The sequence below is a fragment of the Otolemur garnettii genome, unplaced genomic scaffold, assembly GCF_000181295.1.
Source record: "Otolemur garnettii isolate 467f Iridium unplaced genomic scaffold, OtoGar3 scaffold00014, whole genome shotgun sequence".
Lineage (NCBI taxonomy): Eukaryota > Metazoa > Chordata > Mammalia > Primates > Galagidae > Otolemur > Otolemur garnettii.
In genome coordinates, this window is record NW_003852409.1 from 19,494,907 (window position 1) to 19,514,051 (window position 19,145).

Genomic DNA, 19,145 nt, shown 5'->3' on the forward strand with positions numbered 1-19,145 from the left:
GTGTTCCCTTTTCTCCACATCCATGCCAGCATCTCTGGTTTTGGGATTTTGTGATATGGGCTAATCTCACTGGAGTTAGATGATATCCCAAAGTAGTTTTGATTTGCATTTCTCTGATGATTAAGGATGGTGAGCATTTTTTCATATATCTGTAGGCCGTGCACCGATCTTCTTTAGAGAAATTTCTCTTCAAATAGCTCCTCTAGCCTTATGGCAAGTTTCTTGTCTTTTAAGCTTAGCAGGAAAGAATATGCAGCTTGTTCTCAAATCTTTCGGAAGAAACCATCTATGTTTCTCCGTTTCTTTTGGGTAGAGTCCTAACTCCTTAACTGCCACACCTTATCTGCTCTGCCAGCTCATCCCTCTCTCTTTCTGCCTTGTGGCTTAAAGCCAGGGCTGTACCAGGCTATTTCACACATATGGTACTTTCTCAAATGTGCACGTGCCCTTCCTTCCATCTCCCAGGAATATCCTTTGGTTCCTTTTCCACCTGAGATTCTACCCATCCTTGGAAACCCTTTTCTATGCATCACCTCTTCTAAGAGGCCTTCCCTGGTTGATGCCATCTAAGTTACTCTTGCCCATATATACTCAGCCCTGGGGAGACACCTGCCTTGTGGGGATGAGCACAGTCACAGGCCATAGATTTGTGTCTCCCACAACCTCGCTGGAGCAGACACTCTTCTCTCTTTAATTTTGTAACCCATAGAACTGGCCATAGACTGGGCACTACGAAATAACCTTTGAGTTCGGTGTTGGTTCTGAAATACTTACATCAAAGACTTCTCACTGGAATCTGGGGGATTGAAAGGGGGTTCGGAAGAGAGACAATATCTTCAAGCTGCAATTTGCTCTTTGCAAGAAACTAGAGAGAGGGTGCCAAAAAATGTATACACAATTTAAGAAAGAAAAAAACTGTATTTAATTTGTAATACTCAGGTCACATTTGACTTCTGTAATTGTAAGAGGTGCCCAATAGGACTTAACTTCATCTTTTGTTATCAGTATATATTGAGTGTTACAATTTTAATACTGGTTTTTTTTTTCATTTCTTAAATTGTGTATACATTTTGACACCTTCGATAGATTGCCTATTTTAAAGAATTGCTCGGGGAGCACGGACAGAAGTGTTCCCACACACCCTCTGGGTACCACTGTGTAAGGGAAGAGAACGGGGAGGGAAGGAAAGAAATTCCTTGGAAGAAAAAGCTTGACTGCCTAGTGAACATAGAAGAGAACCCTGACAGGGGACACTTTCTCACTCCTTCAGAGGAAGCAAGCTCTGACATACACCTGTCTTCTTGTGAACCCGTGTTCTCACTGCTGTGTCCACGAGGGAATCATAGGCCCCTATCTTCATTAAAAACAAAAAACTATATAAATCAAACCCGTAATTTCTCTGATTGAAACTTCTATAACACTGCTAAGCTAGGACCACGAGTTAGGCTCTCTGGAAAACCCTGACCAAGTTTCTTCCTGCTCTGGGTCCTCAGTTTCCCCATCTGTAAAACAGAGATACTAGCAACACCTCTCTTTTAGCGGCATTGAGTTTCAACCATCATTAAGAAATTGTTTTGGAACAACACTTCAGAGCTCCGGGGAGATGAGAAATTGTTTCCTCTTTTATTCTGGGAGACTTGTCCTGTGGGGAGCTGGAGTGTCTCTTGGACCTGACTGTGTTTCTGTGGTGTCCAGGGACGTGGGAGCAATGTCATACACTGCCGGAAAGATGGCACCTGGAGTGGCTCCTTCCACGTCTGCCAGGAGATGCAAGGCCAGTGCTCAGCGCCCAACCAGCTCAACAGTAACCTCAAACTGCAGTGTCCTGATGGCTACGCCATAGGTATGATGGGCCCTCAAAGGGAGCAGTGCAAGGGGGCATGTCCTGCCAGGAACTTGGAGCTAGTACCTCGAGACCCAAAAGAGACTCAGAGATGGGGTATGGTGAAGTAATGGTCAGTGAGTGTGCAAAGGTACCCCAGAGTAAGGGAAAGCTGTCAAGTGCCTCGGGGGCCAGGGCTGGCACAGAACACTCCCAGAAGAAGGGGTGCTTACCCAACAAGTCGGACGACCTTATCAGGCAAGAGAAATGGTGTTCCAGGCAGAAGGCACCGTGTGACCAAAGATAGCAGGAAATAGGAAATCACAGGTTATATTTATTAGTGATCTTAAAATTTGCATTATGCTAAGCACTCGTGAGTACTTCTTATGGGTGAGGTCCTGCATGAAGCTCTCAAGGGCATTCTATCCCACCCTCATAATTAACTTTTAACAAACGAGGAAATTAAAACTTGAAGGCGTAATGAAACGTGAGAGAGCTCCCCAAATCCTGAGAGCTGTCCGACTCCACCATCTGGCTTTTTCTATGGCATTTCAGCCCCTTCCAAAGGAGAATTGATAGCATTTTCAAAATCTTCCTTGTGCAGTGTTAGGCCAGCCTGAGAAACACATGCAGGAAAAAGAGGCTGGTGCTCGATGCCAGGGATTAGCCTGGTTAAAACCAGGCATCTGGACAGCCACATTAATCACAGGCCCCGCAGCTTTCTGGGGAAGTGGGAGTGCGTGGAGTCTGACCTCATTTAAGGGCAGTGCGGCTGACCTCTTGGGCTGATTCCCTAATTGACCATGATGAAAAGCCCAGGGAATTGAATGTCCTTGCTTGGGGCCAATGTGATTTATGGGGCAATTGCCAGGGGTGTCTGGCACAGAAGGTTATCTGAGTATACACAGAACCAACACATTCTTCACCCAGCAAAGTGAGAGCTATCGCTGCACACCCAGAACCAAGGCCTGTGGCTGGAGGGGGAGGTTCATGGACACTGACCACCTCCTTTTGAAGATGAAAACACATAACTTCTGAGAGGAAAGGCTCTTCATCTTGGCTTGGAGCAGGACTCGGCATCCTTGCATTTAGTACAGGGCACTGGCTCCTGCACGGGTCAGAGAACACCAAAGCACACAGTCCTTCTCACCGGTGATTCGGAAAGTATTTTAAGATATTACACACCTGCCAGTCCATGGCACCTCAACCAGGAAAGTTGTAGAGAGATGGGCTCTCAGAGGGTCTGCCAAGGTAGGCATTGGAAGTTTGGGGCAACAGGTGTTGTCACAGTGAGCAGCACTGGCTGCTCCAAACCACAGCCAGGATTTCACCTTTCCATCATTCCTGGTGAGCGAGCCTGCCTCTGGACAGTGTGACGGTGGTGGGATCCAAACCTCCAGCTCAGTCAGAACATAGAAGTGAATATTCAGTCAGACTCATACCTGGCATCGTGTGGCCTTATAAGAAAAAAGCTGATTCAGTGGCCTTTATATAAAATGATAGAAACAGATCTTTTGTATGTCTACACCCACTGACACATTCAAATCTACGGGAGTTTTTACACATGCATAAGTGAACATACATCACGTAGCCCCAAACACACATACCGTACTGTAAGCTCACGCCTAGCACCTACACCTCAGCCAAACACCACACAAGTACATCACCCCCACATATACATAACTAGCACATAAACCTACACACACACACACACACACACAGACGCGCGCATGCACAAATCCAATATACAAGCACATAGACTTTATGGTAACGAACATATCTTATGCACTGAAACATTATCAAACACACAGAAAGATGCGTGAAATGCACACAGATCACACACACACATTTACACAACTATGTCTTACAGCCACATGGTGCATCCATATGTCATAGCCGGGCTGGGACATTCATCAGCACAACAGCAGGCTCTCTACTCTCCCTCAGAACCGTGGGGTGGGGGGAAGAGGCAGGACGGTGGTGCCTCTTCCCGCACTGAGCTTTCTCCGGTTCTGGATGCTGAATCATCTCCCCCTCCCCAGTGCCCCATGTTCTCATGGCAGGGCCTAATTCCTGGATGCCCACGTTTCAAATGTAGTGATCCAGGGCTGGTGGTGAGTGGGTTGGGGCACACGAGTAGGGGGGGCATGGAGAGAAAAAGCAGCGCTGGGAGCCTGAGGGAGCAGCGGGCAGGAAGGTGGACGGCAGAAAGCAGCTTTCCCTCCCCATCCTCATCTCCCAGTGCCCCATACATCCACCTCTCAGGCAGAGCCGCTCCCCGGGAGAGCCCATCGCACCGAGGAGAGCCCACGTCAGCAGGGGCGCGGTGTGTGGTGGGCTTGGGGCCTGGCAGGCACATTCTCCTTCACCTGGACCACCCCCCTCAGCAGTGGGAGCCTCACAAGCAGCCTCAGAGAGTTGCTGCCACTCTCCTCCAGCCTCTGCCTGCCTCGGGGGAAGGAGAGGTGGGGTCTGATGAGATCACCGCTGTGCACTGATGCCAATTACAGCTCATATATCACAACACAGCAGCCTGGTCCTGCAGCCCCAGAGCCCAGGCATGGGCAGGGGAGCCACAGAGAGAGAGGAATTCAGACAGGACCATTGCTGAGGAAAGCAAGTGTCTCCTGTTCAGACACTTTTTCTTCCTCGCCCTCTCTTTGGATAGGGACAGCCTTGTCCAAGTCCCAGATGCTGCATTTTCTTTTTGTTTCAAAATAACTTTTATCATCACAGCTTTGTCTCATCTTTGCTCCCTACAAACTACTTTAGAACCGGTCTCTTGACAAAACACGCACCAGGAAACAGTTTCTCTGACTGCTTAGAGATTTTTGTATTTTATTCTCATCACTTATCCTTTTTGTCTTTTTTGGGCTTCCCCTATTTTTTTCACTCCCCTGGCCCCTCACCTGCCTCTGCCCTTTCAACCGCTGCCTCCCTCTTTGCTCTCTGTGGGGCTGCGGCCTATTGAGTGTGGGACCTGGAAGTCAGGAGATGTGGGTTTTAAGCCAGGGCCCTCTCCTGGCCAGCTCTGTTCCCTGGGCTCTGTGTCCTCCTTCCTGTGAAATGGGGATGATGACACCTGCTTCACGTGGCCGGACTTGCGAGAAAATGAGACTACCTAGGAAAAACCAGGAATCTGCCCTCATCAGGCTCAGCGTCCCCGTGTTTAAAGTGCAGAGGGCGCACACATTGTCCCGCACCTGCCACTTCTTCTTTGTGGGTCTCTTAAAGAGGATGATAAGATGGCAACAGGGAGGAGGCTGGCTGCGCTGTCTGCATGTGTGTGTGCATATGTCTGCATGTATGTTGCACAGCTATGTACACGTATGCCTGTGTGCACATATGCACATCACATATGCATTTGGAAGGGAGCCTTTAAAATGACTGACAGAACAGGATAAAAAAAGATTTAACTTGCTCTGAGTCATCTATTTACTTCTTTTTTTTTTTTTTTTTGAGACAAAGTCTTACTATGTTGCCCTTGGTAGAGTACCGTGGTGTCACAGCTCACAGCAACCTCAAACTCTTGGGCTAAAGCGATTCTCTTGCCTCAGCCTCCCAAGTAGCTGGGACTACAGGCCCCTGCCACAACACCTGGCCATTTTTTGTTGTAGCTGTCACTGTTGATTTTAGCTGACCTCGGCTAGGTTTGAACCTGCCAGCCTGGGTGTATGTGGCCGGCGCCCTACCCACTGAGCTACGGGTACCACCCTACTTCTTTTTTGTTTTTTTGACACCTAGTCATATTCAGTAGCCTTGGGTAGAGTACTGTGGTGTCATAGCTCACAGCAACCTCAAACTGTTGGATGTAAGCAATTATCTTGTCTCAGCCTCCAGAGTAGCTGAGACTACAAGTCTGTGTCACCATGCCCAGCTAATTTTTCTATTTCTAGTAGAGACAGGTTCTCATTCGTTGTTCAGGCTGGTCTCAGACCCCACAGCTTAAGCAATCCACTCAGCTCAGCCTTTCCTAGTGGTAAGATTCCAGGCCAGAGCCACTGCACCCAGCCTCCGAGTGACCCATTTAGTGTTTGGAGGTTGGTTTGGGCACTAAGACAGAGAAATGAACTCCTCGGGGCCTGGGAAGATTCTGACGGTTTGTCTTTGCCCCCACAAATGAGAACCTCTTTGGAGTGCTGGGAGGGATGGAGATAGGCTTGATTTTTCCGGAGACCTCAGAATGTGTGAGGTCAGGGTGGAGAGCCAGTGAGCCAGACTGCAGTCCACTGGCCAACCCACAGGCTGAATGAACATCAGTTTTCTTCCCCTGGATGGAGGGCTTCTGTATACCAGCCCTGTCACCATCAGTTATCCACCCTTTCACTGACTCATTACCTGGCTTTTAAAAAATTCCTCTATCCATTAAATCCATCATTCACTCATTCAGTTATCCATTTACAGACTCACTTTCTCCTGAAGATACCTAAATGCCCATTCATCATTCACTTGTGCCGTCCATCCATCGTTCATTCCCTCCCCTCCCCATCCATCCACCACCCCCTGCTTCTCTGTCTCTTACATTCCTTCCCAAGTCCTTCCTCAGTGCCCACGCTCTGCATACACAGAGCCAGGCTCCAGGCACAGAACAGGGAGCCTGGACAGTGCTGGCCCCTGGAGGGACAACCCAGCAGGGTACAGAGCTACTGACACAACAATCACCAAACAAATGGGAAATGGTCACATGACAAGTGATGAGTCTGGTGCCCAAGAGGGGGTTGGCCTGTCAGGAAACCATGGAGTTCTTCTCTTAGCAGGTGGCACTGGCATGGAGGTCTGTGGGATCATTAGCAATGAGCTAGTTGACAAGGGCACAGAAGGGTCTTGGAGGCACAGGGGAGGGCAGGTTGAAACCCCCGGAGAGAGAGGTGTGAAGACTCAGAAGCTGACTGCTCGGTTGGCCAGCACTCACTGTGCTCTATCAGGGTGTCGGGTACCCAGTTAGACACGAGGATGAACCGACTTCATCCTTGACCTCCGAGGGAGGGCAACACTCTAGCTGTGGAGGAGAGACATAGACAATGAGGTCAACTAAGGACTGAGGCTCCTCAATGCCCAGAGGGAGAGTCCTCAAGCAGCAGGGCTTGCAGAACACGGAGTCCTCTTGCTCCATTGCAGAAATCTGGGCTGACTTCTTGGAGGAGTTGAACTGGACCCTGAGGGACAGGTAGAATTTGGTCATGGGAAGACAGGTCAGGGGGACATTTCAGGAGACTGGGTGAATAGGAGCAGAAGCCCAGAGGCCGGGAAGTGGTGTGAGGCTCAGGTAGAAAACCAAGTGGAGTGCAGCCCAGCTGGACCAACCAAAGTCTGAAGGTGTTTGGTGGGACAGCAGATGGACCAGGCCACAGGAAGCATCAGAGGCCCAGCAAAGAAGGTTGCATTTTGTCCTGGGTGTGGGGAACCTTGGGAAGGTCTGGGAGCAGCAGCCGAGCATGACCCAACTAGGCTTAGGTACAGGGGTGGGGGTAGCCGCCAGTTGGTTTAGAGAGAAGTGAATAGAGTCAGGGAGACCACAGCTGACCCTGCGTGGGGTGCTCACTCCTTTCTCCTGCCCTGAGGTTGGGACAGCCGTGTCCACTGGGAGCCTGGGAGCCTGGGAGCCTGAGGACTGAGCTGCACCCTCCGACTGTGCTTCCCCACAGGGTCAGAGTGTGCCACCTCATGCCTGGACCACAACAGTGAGCCCATCATCCTCCCAGTGAACGTGACTGTGCGTGACATCCCCCACTGGCTGAACCCCGCACGGGTTGAGGTGAGTGGACAGGGCCCTCCATCTGCTGCTAAAGGCAGGGGGGATGACATTGATGGGCCCTTACCGTGTCCTGGTCCTGAGTTATCCCTGACACATGTTATCTTTCACTGAACCTTCATACGTGCCCTGGGGGCAGGAGGTGGGGTTGTTTACAATCATTTCTTGGTCCTTAATTATTTAATACTTTCTCTCTGTCACTATTGTCCCTCTGAATGGTGATGACAGCCTAGGAATTTGAGCACTGACCACCTTAGTTTACAAATGAGGGAATCGGCACCAAGAACGCAGGTAGGGAGCACAGAGCAGGTCAGACAGTGCCGTCCCTTTCTGACGGGACCTGTCTGTCCTCGGAAGCATAACGCTATATGACTTCTCTGACACTTTCCACTTTACACATGTGAGTTGCTGGTGTCTTTCTCCAAGCTTTACCTGTTTGGCAGAAAGCAATTAATATGTGATATAGAAAGCAAGTGATGCCTGTCGTTTCTGGAACACCTGCTTTGTTCACATGCAAGGCACTGAGCACAAGGCTGCATTAAACCTGAGGACAGCAGGATGAGGGAGGGGTCGTGGTTTGCGTTCTCTGGTTGTGGACACTGAGCTCTCAGAAGTGATGTGATGGGCCCAGAGCTAGGGCTCAAGTCCAAACCTGAGTCTGGGCTCTGCATGCCCCCTGCCATGCTGGACTGCTGTGCCTCCCGGCCAGGTGACTACAGAGGGCCCCCACCTTGAGCAATATCAGTTTGACTTTGAGCTTAGCTGTTCCTCCCTTCCCCGTGTCATCTAATCAGCTGGGTCCCCAGAGCCAATGTGGACTGGCTTCTTGTCCTCCAGGGCACTGCAGAGTCAGGGCTCATGTGTGGCTTTGGACCTTGGCTCACCCTGGAGAAAGTGAGAGAGAGAAGGAGGCGGGGGTAGGCTCAGGCAGCCATATGCCTCTCTGTGGGTCTACTGCCCAGGGCGCTGACAGGCCTTGCAGTCCAGAGAGCTGCTGTCTGCCCGCCTGCTACAGATCGCACTCTGGATAGCTGGGCAGAACTCGATACCGGGTGTACTGTTTCTCAAATGAGCCGAGGGCATGGTTGCCAGGGCTTACTCAGCACTCTGGGCACAGGGACCAGCCAGACGCCCTCCGCTGCGCCGTGCACCCGGCATTCCCCTCTTCTTTCGCCTTCCTCTTTCTCTTTTGCTCTCTCTTTTCCTGTCTCTACTTCGTCTCTCCAGCTTCATTTCCTTTTTCCTGCCTCTGTTTCTCTTTCCTGCCTCTCCTGGTGTCTCTTTCATCTTGTCCTGCTTCCCTCTCTCCTTCCCACGTGCTTTCCTCCTCTGTCCTCATCCTCCCTCCCTTCCTTTCTCTCTCTCTTTTTCTCTGCCTCTGACTCTCCCCAAGACAGTTCTGTCTTCCCTACACTCCAGCTCTGTCATCCACTTCCTCCACCTCAATGTGCTTGTCCTCATTCCTAGACCAGAATCCCCACACAGATTAATCCCCACACAGATTCACCCTGAAGGTTCCGTGCAGGCTGACGTGCTGAACTCTTGCAGGAGCATGTATGTGGCCCACAGGTCAGTCTTGGGCAGCTGGAGAGCCCCACGTGCAAGCCCCTCATTGCACAGATGGGGAAGCCGAGGATCACTGAGGGAGAGGACCAGTCCACCGGCTTTCCTCCCTTAGCCTGTCCTGAACCCGCACCCCTCAAAGCAAGTGAGTCTTCCTCATACACACGCAGACACAGGAGGCCTCCCTCCCACCCAGTATCAGAGGACTTCTTGGCCTAGCCCAGCCTCCCACAAGAGGCCTTTTCCCTACCCCTGCAGTGAATTTCCACCCTTCCCTCTGTGAGCCCTAAAGAGTTCAGTTATAATTCACTGTGAAATAAATCCAAGGATCTGAAAGCCTGTGAGCTGCCCCCTCCCCACCCCCCGTGGCCCACCCGCCGCCCGCCCGTCCAGCCCCCACCCAGCTCCCTGGTCTGCCCGCCTTTATTGATGCCGGCCTACCGAGAGAACCATAACGAGGTTCAGACCTCCACCGGTCTCTGGAGGCCTCATTATCCAGGAGGAAAAAAAATGTGGTAGAAAAAGGGAGGAGGGCGAAGGGCAGAGATTGATGGTTTCCAGGAATAAAGCAGAAACGCTGGCCTCTGCTGCACCCTTGCCCCGTGTGCGGCGAGAGCTACAGAAATAGAGCTGCTGGTGCAGCGTTTCCAGGCCGGAGGAGGCCCTGGAGGGCTCTCCTGCTCTCTGAGGGGCCACTCGCGAGCCCTCATGCAAGGAGGCAGGCCGGGTGAGGCTCTGCTCCAACGCCCACCACCTTTGTCCCCAGGGTAAGAGTCAGAGGTGAGAACTGGCGTGCAAAGGATGCCTGCTGTGGCCAGGTGCTGGACCGGCTCTGCCCATCCTTTATCCGTGTCGCTATCCCCCACACCCACACACAGAGACAGCCCTACATGGTGGGTCTGAGTCTCTTCATGCTTAGGGGTAGGAAACAGAATCTCTGCGATGAAAGCCACTTGCCTAAGAGGAATGGAAGAGAGACCCCGGTCAATCTGATGCCGCAGTTGACTCTAGCTATCCCTGTGGCCTCTGGGGAATAGAAAATAATATTAATATTATTAATAATGAAGACAAGCAAGACCTTTACTGATCACTTATCAGGGACATGCTAGCTGATGTTTAATAACTGGCTCTCTGCAAAACCCCGATTGGTAGCATTTGCCAATTTCTATGATATAAATACTCCCATGGTGGCGGATTTCAAGGTCTCCAAATTGCCATCACTGAACACAAAGTTGGGAAGATACGGTCACTATTGGCTCTTGTGAGCCTGTGCAAGCTGGCCGCGGCTCACCCCTGGCACTTCCTCAAGATCAGCTCTATTTTAGGCATTTTACTTGTATTGACATGTATGAAAAGAATGGGAATGACTAGGAAGAGTAGGATATCCATGCTGAGAATATGGGGGTCATGTGTGGTGATGAGCACCCCAGAATGGTGAGCTCCATGAGGGCAGGGCAGTGGTTATCTCATCCAGGTGCCTAGAGCACAGTAGATGGTTACTAAGTACGTATAGTTGCTGAGTCAGGTGGCCAAGTGTCTGGTCTAAGCTGCTTGCTGCATGTCCTGGGACAAATCCATCATTTCTCTAGGCTGCAGTTTTCTCATCTGTACAATGAGCCCCCGGGCCAGGTGGAGCATGGTGTGTGTCGTGAACTCAAACACCAGTAGGACTAGGCAGGTAGAGAAACAGGTGAGGCAGACCAAGCAAGCTATTTTGTATATTGAATACTTAGGCATATTACTACAACTAGTGGCAGCAGTTTTTATTATAAATATTTCAGAAAGACAGATGGAATTACAGAAAAATATAATAAACTCTCATATAGCATTTATTATACTTAAATAATAAGTATTTAAGTTTTTAAGTTTATTAAACTTAAGCCAGTATTTAAGTTTGTTAAACTTAAGCTAGAGTTGAAGTTCCTTTTATTGAGATAGAGGTTACATGCTAATCTTAAGCTTGACACATTTTTATATTGGTGTGCACTCATGAAAAATTCCCCAGACAGGCCTCCCCTGCCCATGCTGTGCGGTGCCTCCATTGCCAAGGTAACCAGTGTTTTGGTTTTATCCCTATAAATTGCTTTTGCTTATTTTTGAACTTCGTATAATTGAAATCATAGAGCAAGGGTCCTCAAACTTTTTAAACAGGGGGCCAGTTCACTGTCCCTCAGACCGTTGGAGGACTGGACTGCGGGCCTTGGGATGAGTCGGCTGCTAAGCAGGACAGGCAGCGGCAGCAAAAACACCCGGTGGGCTGGATAAATGTCCTAGGTGGGCCCGCATGTGGCCTGAAGGCCGTAGTTTGACGACCCCTGTAGAGTGTATGTCTCATAAGGTACCTTCATAAATATATATTTTTTAACTTCCACGAAGAAAAACACTCTGTTCCTTCTTTTTTTCCCCCCTAAGTTTTCCCCTTCTCAGTTCCCCTGCCTACATACACACACTTGTGAAAAAGATAGAGAAAAGAGAACTCTTCCTTTAATCTAATAAATGAGATGATACAAACTCAGTGACAGAAGGAAATCCCCCTCAGGTGCAATGTTGGAGAGACTGCAAGGAATGGTGGAGATTGTGGCAAATTAGGACTTTTTCCATTTGTTTTTGTTTTGTTTTATTTTTGGTTGTTTCCAGAGGAGGGGCAACCGTAACCTAGTGTAGCAATGTGGAGATGTGGTACTACTATGGCCATATTTTCCATTTTTTCTAGCGTAACAGAAAACTGGCGTTTTAAAAATTTGAAATCTCTCATATATATATATATATATATATATATATAAACTAATTTTGACTCTGGTGAAACACTTGTATGCCAAACCAAACATTTCTGTGGTTTGTGTAGCCTAGAAGCTATTGACTTGCAACCTTTGGATGAGCTAGACTATTCCAGTCTGGATATCTTGATTTCTGGGGTGGCAGCCTGCCTCCCTCCAGTTCCTAAGGAGTATCTCCAATCTGCCTCAACACTTCCCCTTGCTCAGGGAGGCTGGGAGAGTTTCACAACAGAAAATGCATCTTCCATCTTCAGAAATTTATAATTCTTCTAGATTGATGAAACTTTAGCTTTTATAATGGTTTCTGGGAAAAGAATAAAAAGAAGAAAAAGAAGAGGGGAGATAGGGAGGGAATTGAATTAACGAAATAAAAGATAAATTATCCTGTCCTGACTGTCCATGATATCCAGGCACTGTTTGCTAAGCAATTCCTTCTGTTTGACCTCATTTTGCTTCCACTGCACCCAATGGAGTCAAGAGTATCACCATTTTCCAGATGAAGAAGCTGAGGCTCTGAGAAGTTGTCCCTGCCCAATTCACACAGCTAATGTGGGTGAATTAGCCAGAACATTCTGCTGCATTCCATCCTCCAAGGCAACTATCATACACATTAAAAAAAAAAAATGCAGCATGTTTGGACAGAAGATGAAGAATTTAGGTATATTTTTGGAAAACCTTGCCAAGAGTCTAAAGGTCAGAGGTAGAGTGTTTTTGAGATCCTATTTAGTCTGTTCTATCTGATGTACAAATGAACATAACAAGTGCCCTGTGAGGGAAGCCTGTAGATGAGCAAAGTGTCCAGGATCCACTATGCTCATTCACTCATGGACACACTCATTCCCTCATGGGCACACTCATTCACTCATGGGCACACTCACTCATTCACTCATGGGAATACTCACACATTCACTCATGGGCATACTCATTCACTCATTTGATTGCTTATTCACTTGTTCAGTAAACATTGATTATGTACCTTCAAATGGATATATATTCTTCAAATATTCTTCAAACACTAGGGATACGGAGTGGGAATGCCTAGGCTTTTAAAAAGCCAGAAGCTCACTGACTGATAACAAAAGGAAAATTGATGAGGAAGAGGATGGTATGAATCATTTATATCAGGTCCTGTAAATCCAGAGAAAAAAAATCAAGGGAAATGAAGGGCTTATCTTAGAAGACATCCAGGAGGGAGTTATACCTGGGCCTTAGGGTGCCTTCTCACCTGTAGGGGGTTCTGAGTGGGGCTTGTCTTCTCTGGACTCCATTTTTAGATACTCTGCCCCTGTCCAACATTTGTCTCAAAGGGGCTCTCCATCTTTATAAACCTTAATCTTGCCATTAGTCAAAAGAACAAGCTGTTTTTATACTTAACAGCTTCAGTGGCTAGTACACTTTGAAGGAGAATGTAGTGCTCAAAGCATAGACCTTAGAACCAGATGGATGTGGGTTTAATTGCTGACCATCACTGCCTATGTATTACAATTTGGGGCAGGTCATTTAACTTCTCTGTGCCCCAGTTTTCTCTTGTGTAAACCAGATTCAAAAATAGCGCTTATCTCATAGTTATGGTAAGAATGAAATGAAATGAAATCTCTGAGCCCAGGGCTTAGAGCATAATATTTATTTAATAGAAGTTGTTGTGTGGATGTGGACCAGGATAATGCTGGTGATGATGCCTTTGGGGTTGTCAGAGGTGATGGTGGTAGAGCTACAGTTTAATATTGGTGATGATGGTAGCAGTGATGGTAGTGCTAGGGAATGAAGATATGGAGGAAGAAGAGGATAATGGTGGTAGTGGTGATGAAGATGATGGTGAAGGTGACAGTGGCCCTGTTGGTGTTGAATGATGATGTTCATTGCAGTTACAGAGAAAAGGCAGCCTATTCTTCCAACCCACCAACGCAAGACATGAAAGCTATCTTACAAAACCTGGTCTGAAAGGCTCCGGCTGATCTAGATGGCCCACTGGCATCAAGAAGAACAAGGCTGACTTGGGAAGGGCCCCATCTGGGCTCTCCCAATATGTGCTGTAAACAGTTCAGTCTTCCCTTCAGCCCCCACTGCCCATCCCCTTTCCCAGTCCTCCCAGCACACAGAGGGGCCCTGGAGTGAGACAGGTGGGGCGTGCAGCCCTGAGTAATAGTGGAAAATCCAAAAGCCTTGGAAAGATAAATAGGTTCATGCAGATAGTATAAAAGTCCTTTCTCTGAAATCACGTCAGGTAAACCTCAACTGACAGAAACTTGTACGACCACACCAAGACACTCCGCCTTACGGATTAAATTAGCTCTCAGATAAACCTGGGGAGGGATGGGCATCAAATCCCTGGTGGATTCTAACACCTTGCTGTTTTCTGCTTCTTGAATCTTTATTAAATGCCCTCCAATGTCCCTGGATCTTGACTGGGAACAGAGAATGAAGTCAGGTGATTCTATCCACACTGGCCCACAGAATGACGTCAGGTGATTCTATCCACACTGACCCACAGCTGGGAAACGGGGGAAGAGAGTAGCTAAACTGGAAGGAGAGAATACTGAAGCTACTCTCAAGCCCTTATTTGCATTTATATCATATTCCTTCATGCATTTGTTCACTGTTTGTTCACCATGCTCCCTACTTTGTTTTTTGTTTTTTTTTTTAAGACAGAGTCTCAGTGTGTCACCCTCGGTGGAGTGTTGTAGCATCATAGCTCACAGCAACCTCAAATTCTTGGGCTTAAGCAATTCTCTTGCCTCAGCCTCCTAAGTAGCTGGGACTACAGACACCCACCATAACACCCAGCTATTTTTTGTTGCAGTCGTCATTGTTGTTTAGCAGGCCCAGGCCCGGTTTGAACCCACCAGCCTTGGGGTATATGCCTGTAGCACAGTACCTACTTCATTCTTGAGAGAGACAGAGGTGGCTAAAACTCTGGACCTGCCAGAGATACTTAAGATACTTAAGAAATTTGTCCTAGGTTAACCGTGTTCATATCATTCATCCCAGTGCATCATTGCAGCAAGCCTGTGACATTTTTAGTAAACATTTTATGATGGGAGAACCGAGCCTCGTCATGGAAATTCCAAGTCAGAAGTGCAGCTATACCTGCCCCACCTCAAATCCCATGGCTTTCCTTGTATATCCACGTATTTATTTACATCCTGTGCATATGAGGCACCGTTCTAGGCTTGAGAGCTCCAGTGTGAGCCAGAGATGCCATGAAGCAGAGAAAAAAGACACCCCAGCCAGTCTTAGCCTGGAGTCGCCTGACTTCCCTTGCCACAAGCTTGCCGAGAAACCTAATTACAGTTTGGCTGCCCTGTAGGTCTTCCCTCAGGGAGCGAATGGGCTGGTCACATGGCTTCTCCACATTCTGGCCCATGTGACTGTTCATTTTTAAATTAAAATTAACTGGCTTTTCTTCACGACAACAAGCCCCGATCATACAGACCTCTGTGACTGGTTGCTGACAACCAGCTAGTTAGAACCAGCTGACAAGATTACCTCTAATTGCAAATCTAAGCTTGTGCCATTTGTTTTATTTTATTACTTTATTTTATTCTTTAAGGAAATAATCATACTATGGCATGAAAACTGAGGCATTGGGAGGCACCTGTGGCTCAGTGGGCAGGGTGCCGGCCCCATATACCAAAGGTGGCTGGTTCGAACCCAGCCCCCGCCAAACTGCAACAAAAAAATAGCAGGGTGTTCTGGAGAGCACCTGTAGTCCCAGCTACTCAGGAGGCTGAGGCAAAGGAATCACCTAAGCCCAAGAGCTGGAGGTTGCTATGAGCTGTGACGCCACAGCCTCTACCAAGAGTGATAAAGTGAGACTCTGTCTCTAGAAAAAGAAAAAGGAAACTGAGGCATCTGTGGAGAATGGAAGAGGGAAGTTCTAGGATTTTTATGGTCTCCCCACTCCTGACCCTAGTTTAGCTTCCTGGTGTTATTTATCTTTCTTCTTTCACTTGCTTAAAAAAAGATATCATCATACTGGATTTTACATTATGGACTCCCTTGAATCATTGGTGGAACAACTGTTTTCAAATCCTGATTTCTCCCCCTAAGAGCTATGGAGCTTGGGGAATTTATTTTCTTATGACGTAAGATTAATGCCCACCTCACAGCATGCTGGCAAGAAATACATGGGATAATGTATAAAGTAATTAGCCCCACAAGTGCACTCAATATATTGTAGTTGTCATTATCATCATCATAACTATTATTATTAAAGGAGGCCATAAGTGAGTGTGTATATGCATGCTACAAAGCACCACAGAAGAACGAAAGTTTGTGTAGATCTTTCAAAGGTAATTAAGGATTCTCCAAGTGACAAGGTGGGGAAGGGCATTTTATTGAAGGGGAACAGCAAGAACATTTTCACTGAGCTACGAAGTGTGGACAACCTCGGGCACCTGTGAGCAAACCCTTATGGCATCCTAGCAGGTAACAGCAGGAAAGCTTCTGTGCCTCTCCAGGTTAGAACCAGAGGTTCTCTCCTTCCCCCAACAGCCCACTTGCTCTCAAACTGCAGTGTGCAGCAGAATCATCTGAGAGACTTTGTTGAAAATGCAGAATTCCAGAACCAGCCTCAGAGTCTCTGATTCATTAAACCCAAAGCAGGGCCAAGGAATCTGCTTTCTTGCTGTGCCTCCACAGAGATGAAAAGTGGTCCTGATGAAGGTGGTCCTCAGCTCACGCTCGAGAAACCCTGCTTTGCTCTTTCTCCCACTTTGTATTTTTGCCACGGCCGTGCACATGTGTGCACCCCAACACACAAGTGCCCACATAAGCACACCCTACACTTCCTCCTCCCACCTTACACCTACTCCCCCAGTGGTTCAAACAGCAGCCAAGGCTTTTCTGAAGGGCCTTTCTGATCATGTTTCCATCTCCCAGTTCTGCTCCTCCTCGGCCCTTGTTCCTGCCAGGGAAATACAGAATCATGACACATACAGTGAACACAAATATTATTTTAATCTTATGGCTCCTGTTATTGCAAGTACCTGGGCAAGTTCTCCATGTAAATGCCAGGGTGAAGTCAGGACTTGGAAGGTCCAAGAAGAGGTGGGGCGGTTGAATGTGGTGCCAGCACAGAGGTGGCTCCCTCCCCATCCCAAACCCATCTGACCTCTCTCTCCCTCTCTCTGCAGAGAGTCGTCTGCACTGCTGGGCTCAAGTGGTATCCTCACCCTGCTCTGATTCACTGTGTCAAAGGCTGCGAGGTGAGTCACAAGGGAAGACACTCCTCAGCTTCCTAGAAATAATCACGCAGATATTCTTGTGGTATGAGTGATGGCTAACATTTACCGTACCTACTGTTACAAATGTCCATTTAGCTGACTTCTCAGACAGGGATCAGTAGCCCTGTCTTACAGATGATGGAACTGAGGCACAGACATGTGAAGAAACATTCTTATAAGGGACAGGTAAAGTGTGATGGAGTTGGGATTCCAAGCCAGGCTTTTGTGGCTCCAAAACCTGTGTTCTCCATCAGACTGGAGTGTAAAGAAGGAAGGGTAGACGGCCAAGTTGATTTAACATCTATAAGACCCCAGAGATTGTCCCAATAGTATCATATTGAACCTTTGCAGAGTCACGTGAGACGTGTTTTTAAAATTTCCATTTCACGGGTGCCCTTTACTTGCAGATCCATTTGTTTCTGCCCACACGTTAGTTGTTCTCTCATTCTTTAACCCCAGAAGGACCGTGGATGCTTCACAGCCCACTCCACCACTGAGCTCAAGCACAAGATCCTTTCTGATCCTTAAATCCTCTGACATCACAGTTGAGTCATTGCCTGGAGCTTGAAGTTTTGGAGATCTGGCTCTGTGTGTCAGTGGGGACAGGCCTGGTGGGGACAGAGAGAGACAAGTTCTTGGGATGTTAGCTGTGTTCTCAGGGGAGGACATGGAACTCAGAGACATTTCTGTGCATTGCTATGCCCCTAGTGGTTCTTCTCAGCTGGCAGTGGAAACAAAAGCCATAAATCCCTTCCAGGTGGCTGTCTGAATTGCTGTGGTCTCCCCCAGAGCCCACTGAAGAAAATGCAGGTGAAAAAGACAACCCTGCTCTAAAAACACTCACATTGAATGAAACTCTGGAAATGTCAGAGCCAGAAAACTCCTTTGAGATAGTCTTCTAAACCTAACTTATTATTGGAAAGGTGGAGAAACAGAGGCCTAGATAGCAGGTGGGTCTAATAGCAGGTTCCATCATTAATATTCACTGGAACTCCCAAACTGGGGAAGTGTTAGTGTGAGCCAGCTCTGTTTGCTTGTTGTATATGGTGAAGACAGAGGGGAAGGATGGGTCTGAGTTTGCACAGCGTGATAGTCACAGAGTCAAAGCACAAGCCCAGGTCTCCTGATGTCCAGGCTGATGCTTTCTCTCCTCCACTAGGCTACAGAGACATTCCCTGACCTGTCAGTGTCACAAGACAGTCCTTGGGTCGCACGTTTCTTTCTGTACATAAGTTAGGGAGAACCCTCCACCCCCCATAATGACATCTAGGGCACTTGGCATTGTAGTCTTCAAGAAACTCATTCTCTTAAGCTTCAGTATGGAATGGCAAAACCAAGGCCAAAGAAAGCCCTGTGGCTCTTGCTTCCTTCCATCTCTCTGGATCAGCCCAGCATTTGGGAAAAGGAAGCTTGGGTTACCTGGGTGCTCATTCTGCTGAGTCGGCAGTCTGGGCAACCAGTATAACAGCGGAATTCAATCCCTTCTTTGACTCAGCAGTTAGGCCAAAGAGACCCTCACCTGTCAGGCACTGAGCCCTGCCAGTGATGCTTATCACCTTTGCCCTTGCAGGTGCCCTCATCTTTCTTCCTTAGCTTACAGCTAATAGTTTGTGTCTTGTCTGGCTGAAAAGTTATGCTTAGAAGAGATATAAATGCTGGGAGCAGGGAAAACTGCTCAACCTCAAGTATCTGGAGGAAGTCAAGATTTAAAAAAGAGTTTAGGGGCCCCAGATCTCCCCTGCCCTCTGCATCAAGCTAGATTCAAAGTGACCATTCACTCACTCACTCATCAGTGCTTCCCTGAGTGCCTCTTATATACCAGTTACTAATCTAAGTTCTGGGAATACAGTGGTTTTAGCCAAGTGAAAATCTATGTTCTTCCCAAATCATCTGTGATATCTTCTTGGCCATCCATCCTCCCTCCATCCATGTATCATTTACCAAATAAAAAAATTATGGGACATAGGTTTGATAAAGTTTTGCTCAAGTTGCCAGACATTTTGCTA

At 47.9% G+C, this 19,145-nt stretch overlaps 1 protein-coding gene across 1 annotated transcript in view; it reads left to right on the forward strand.

Annotated features, from left to right (window-relative positions):
- The window catches only part of PAPPA (pappalysin 1), a 282,674-nt gene that overhangs the window by 247,318 nt on the left and 16,211 nt on the right, over window positions 1-19,145 (forward strand). The window contains exons 18-20 of the mRNA XM_012802324.1: window positions 1,696-1,843; window positions 7,468-7,577; window positions 17,050-17,121. Coding sequence (XP_012657778.1) covers window positions 1,696-1,843; window positions 7,468-7,577; window positions 17,050-17,121 — 330 coding nt within the window. The remainder of the gene's footprint in view (window positions 1-1,695; window positions 1,844-7,467; window positions 7,578-17,049; window positions 17,122-19,145) is intronic.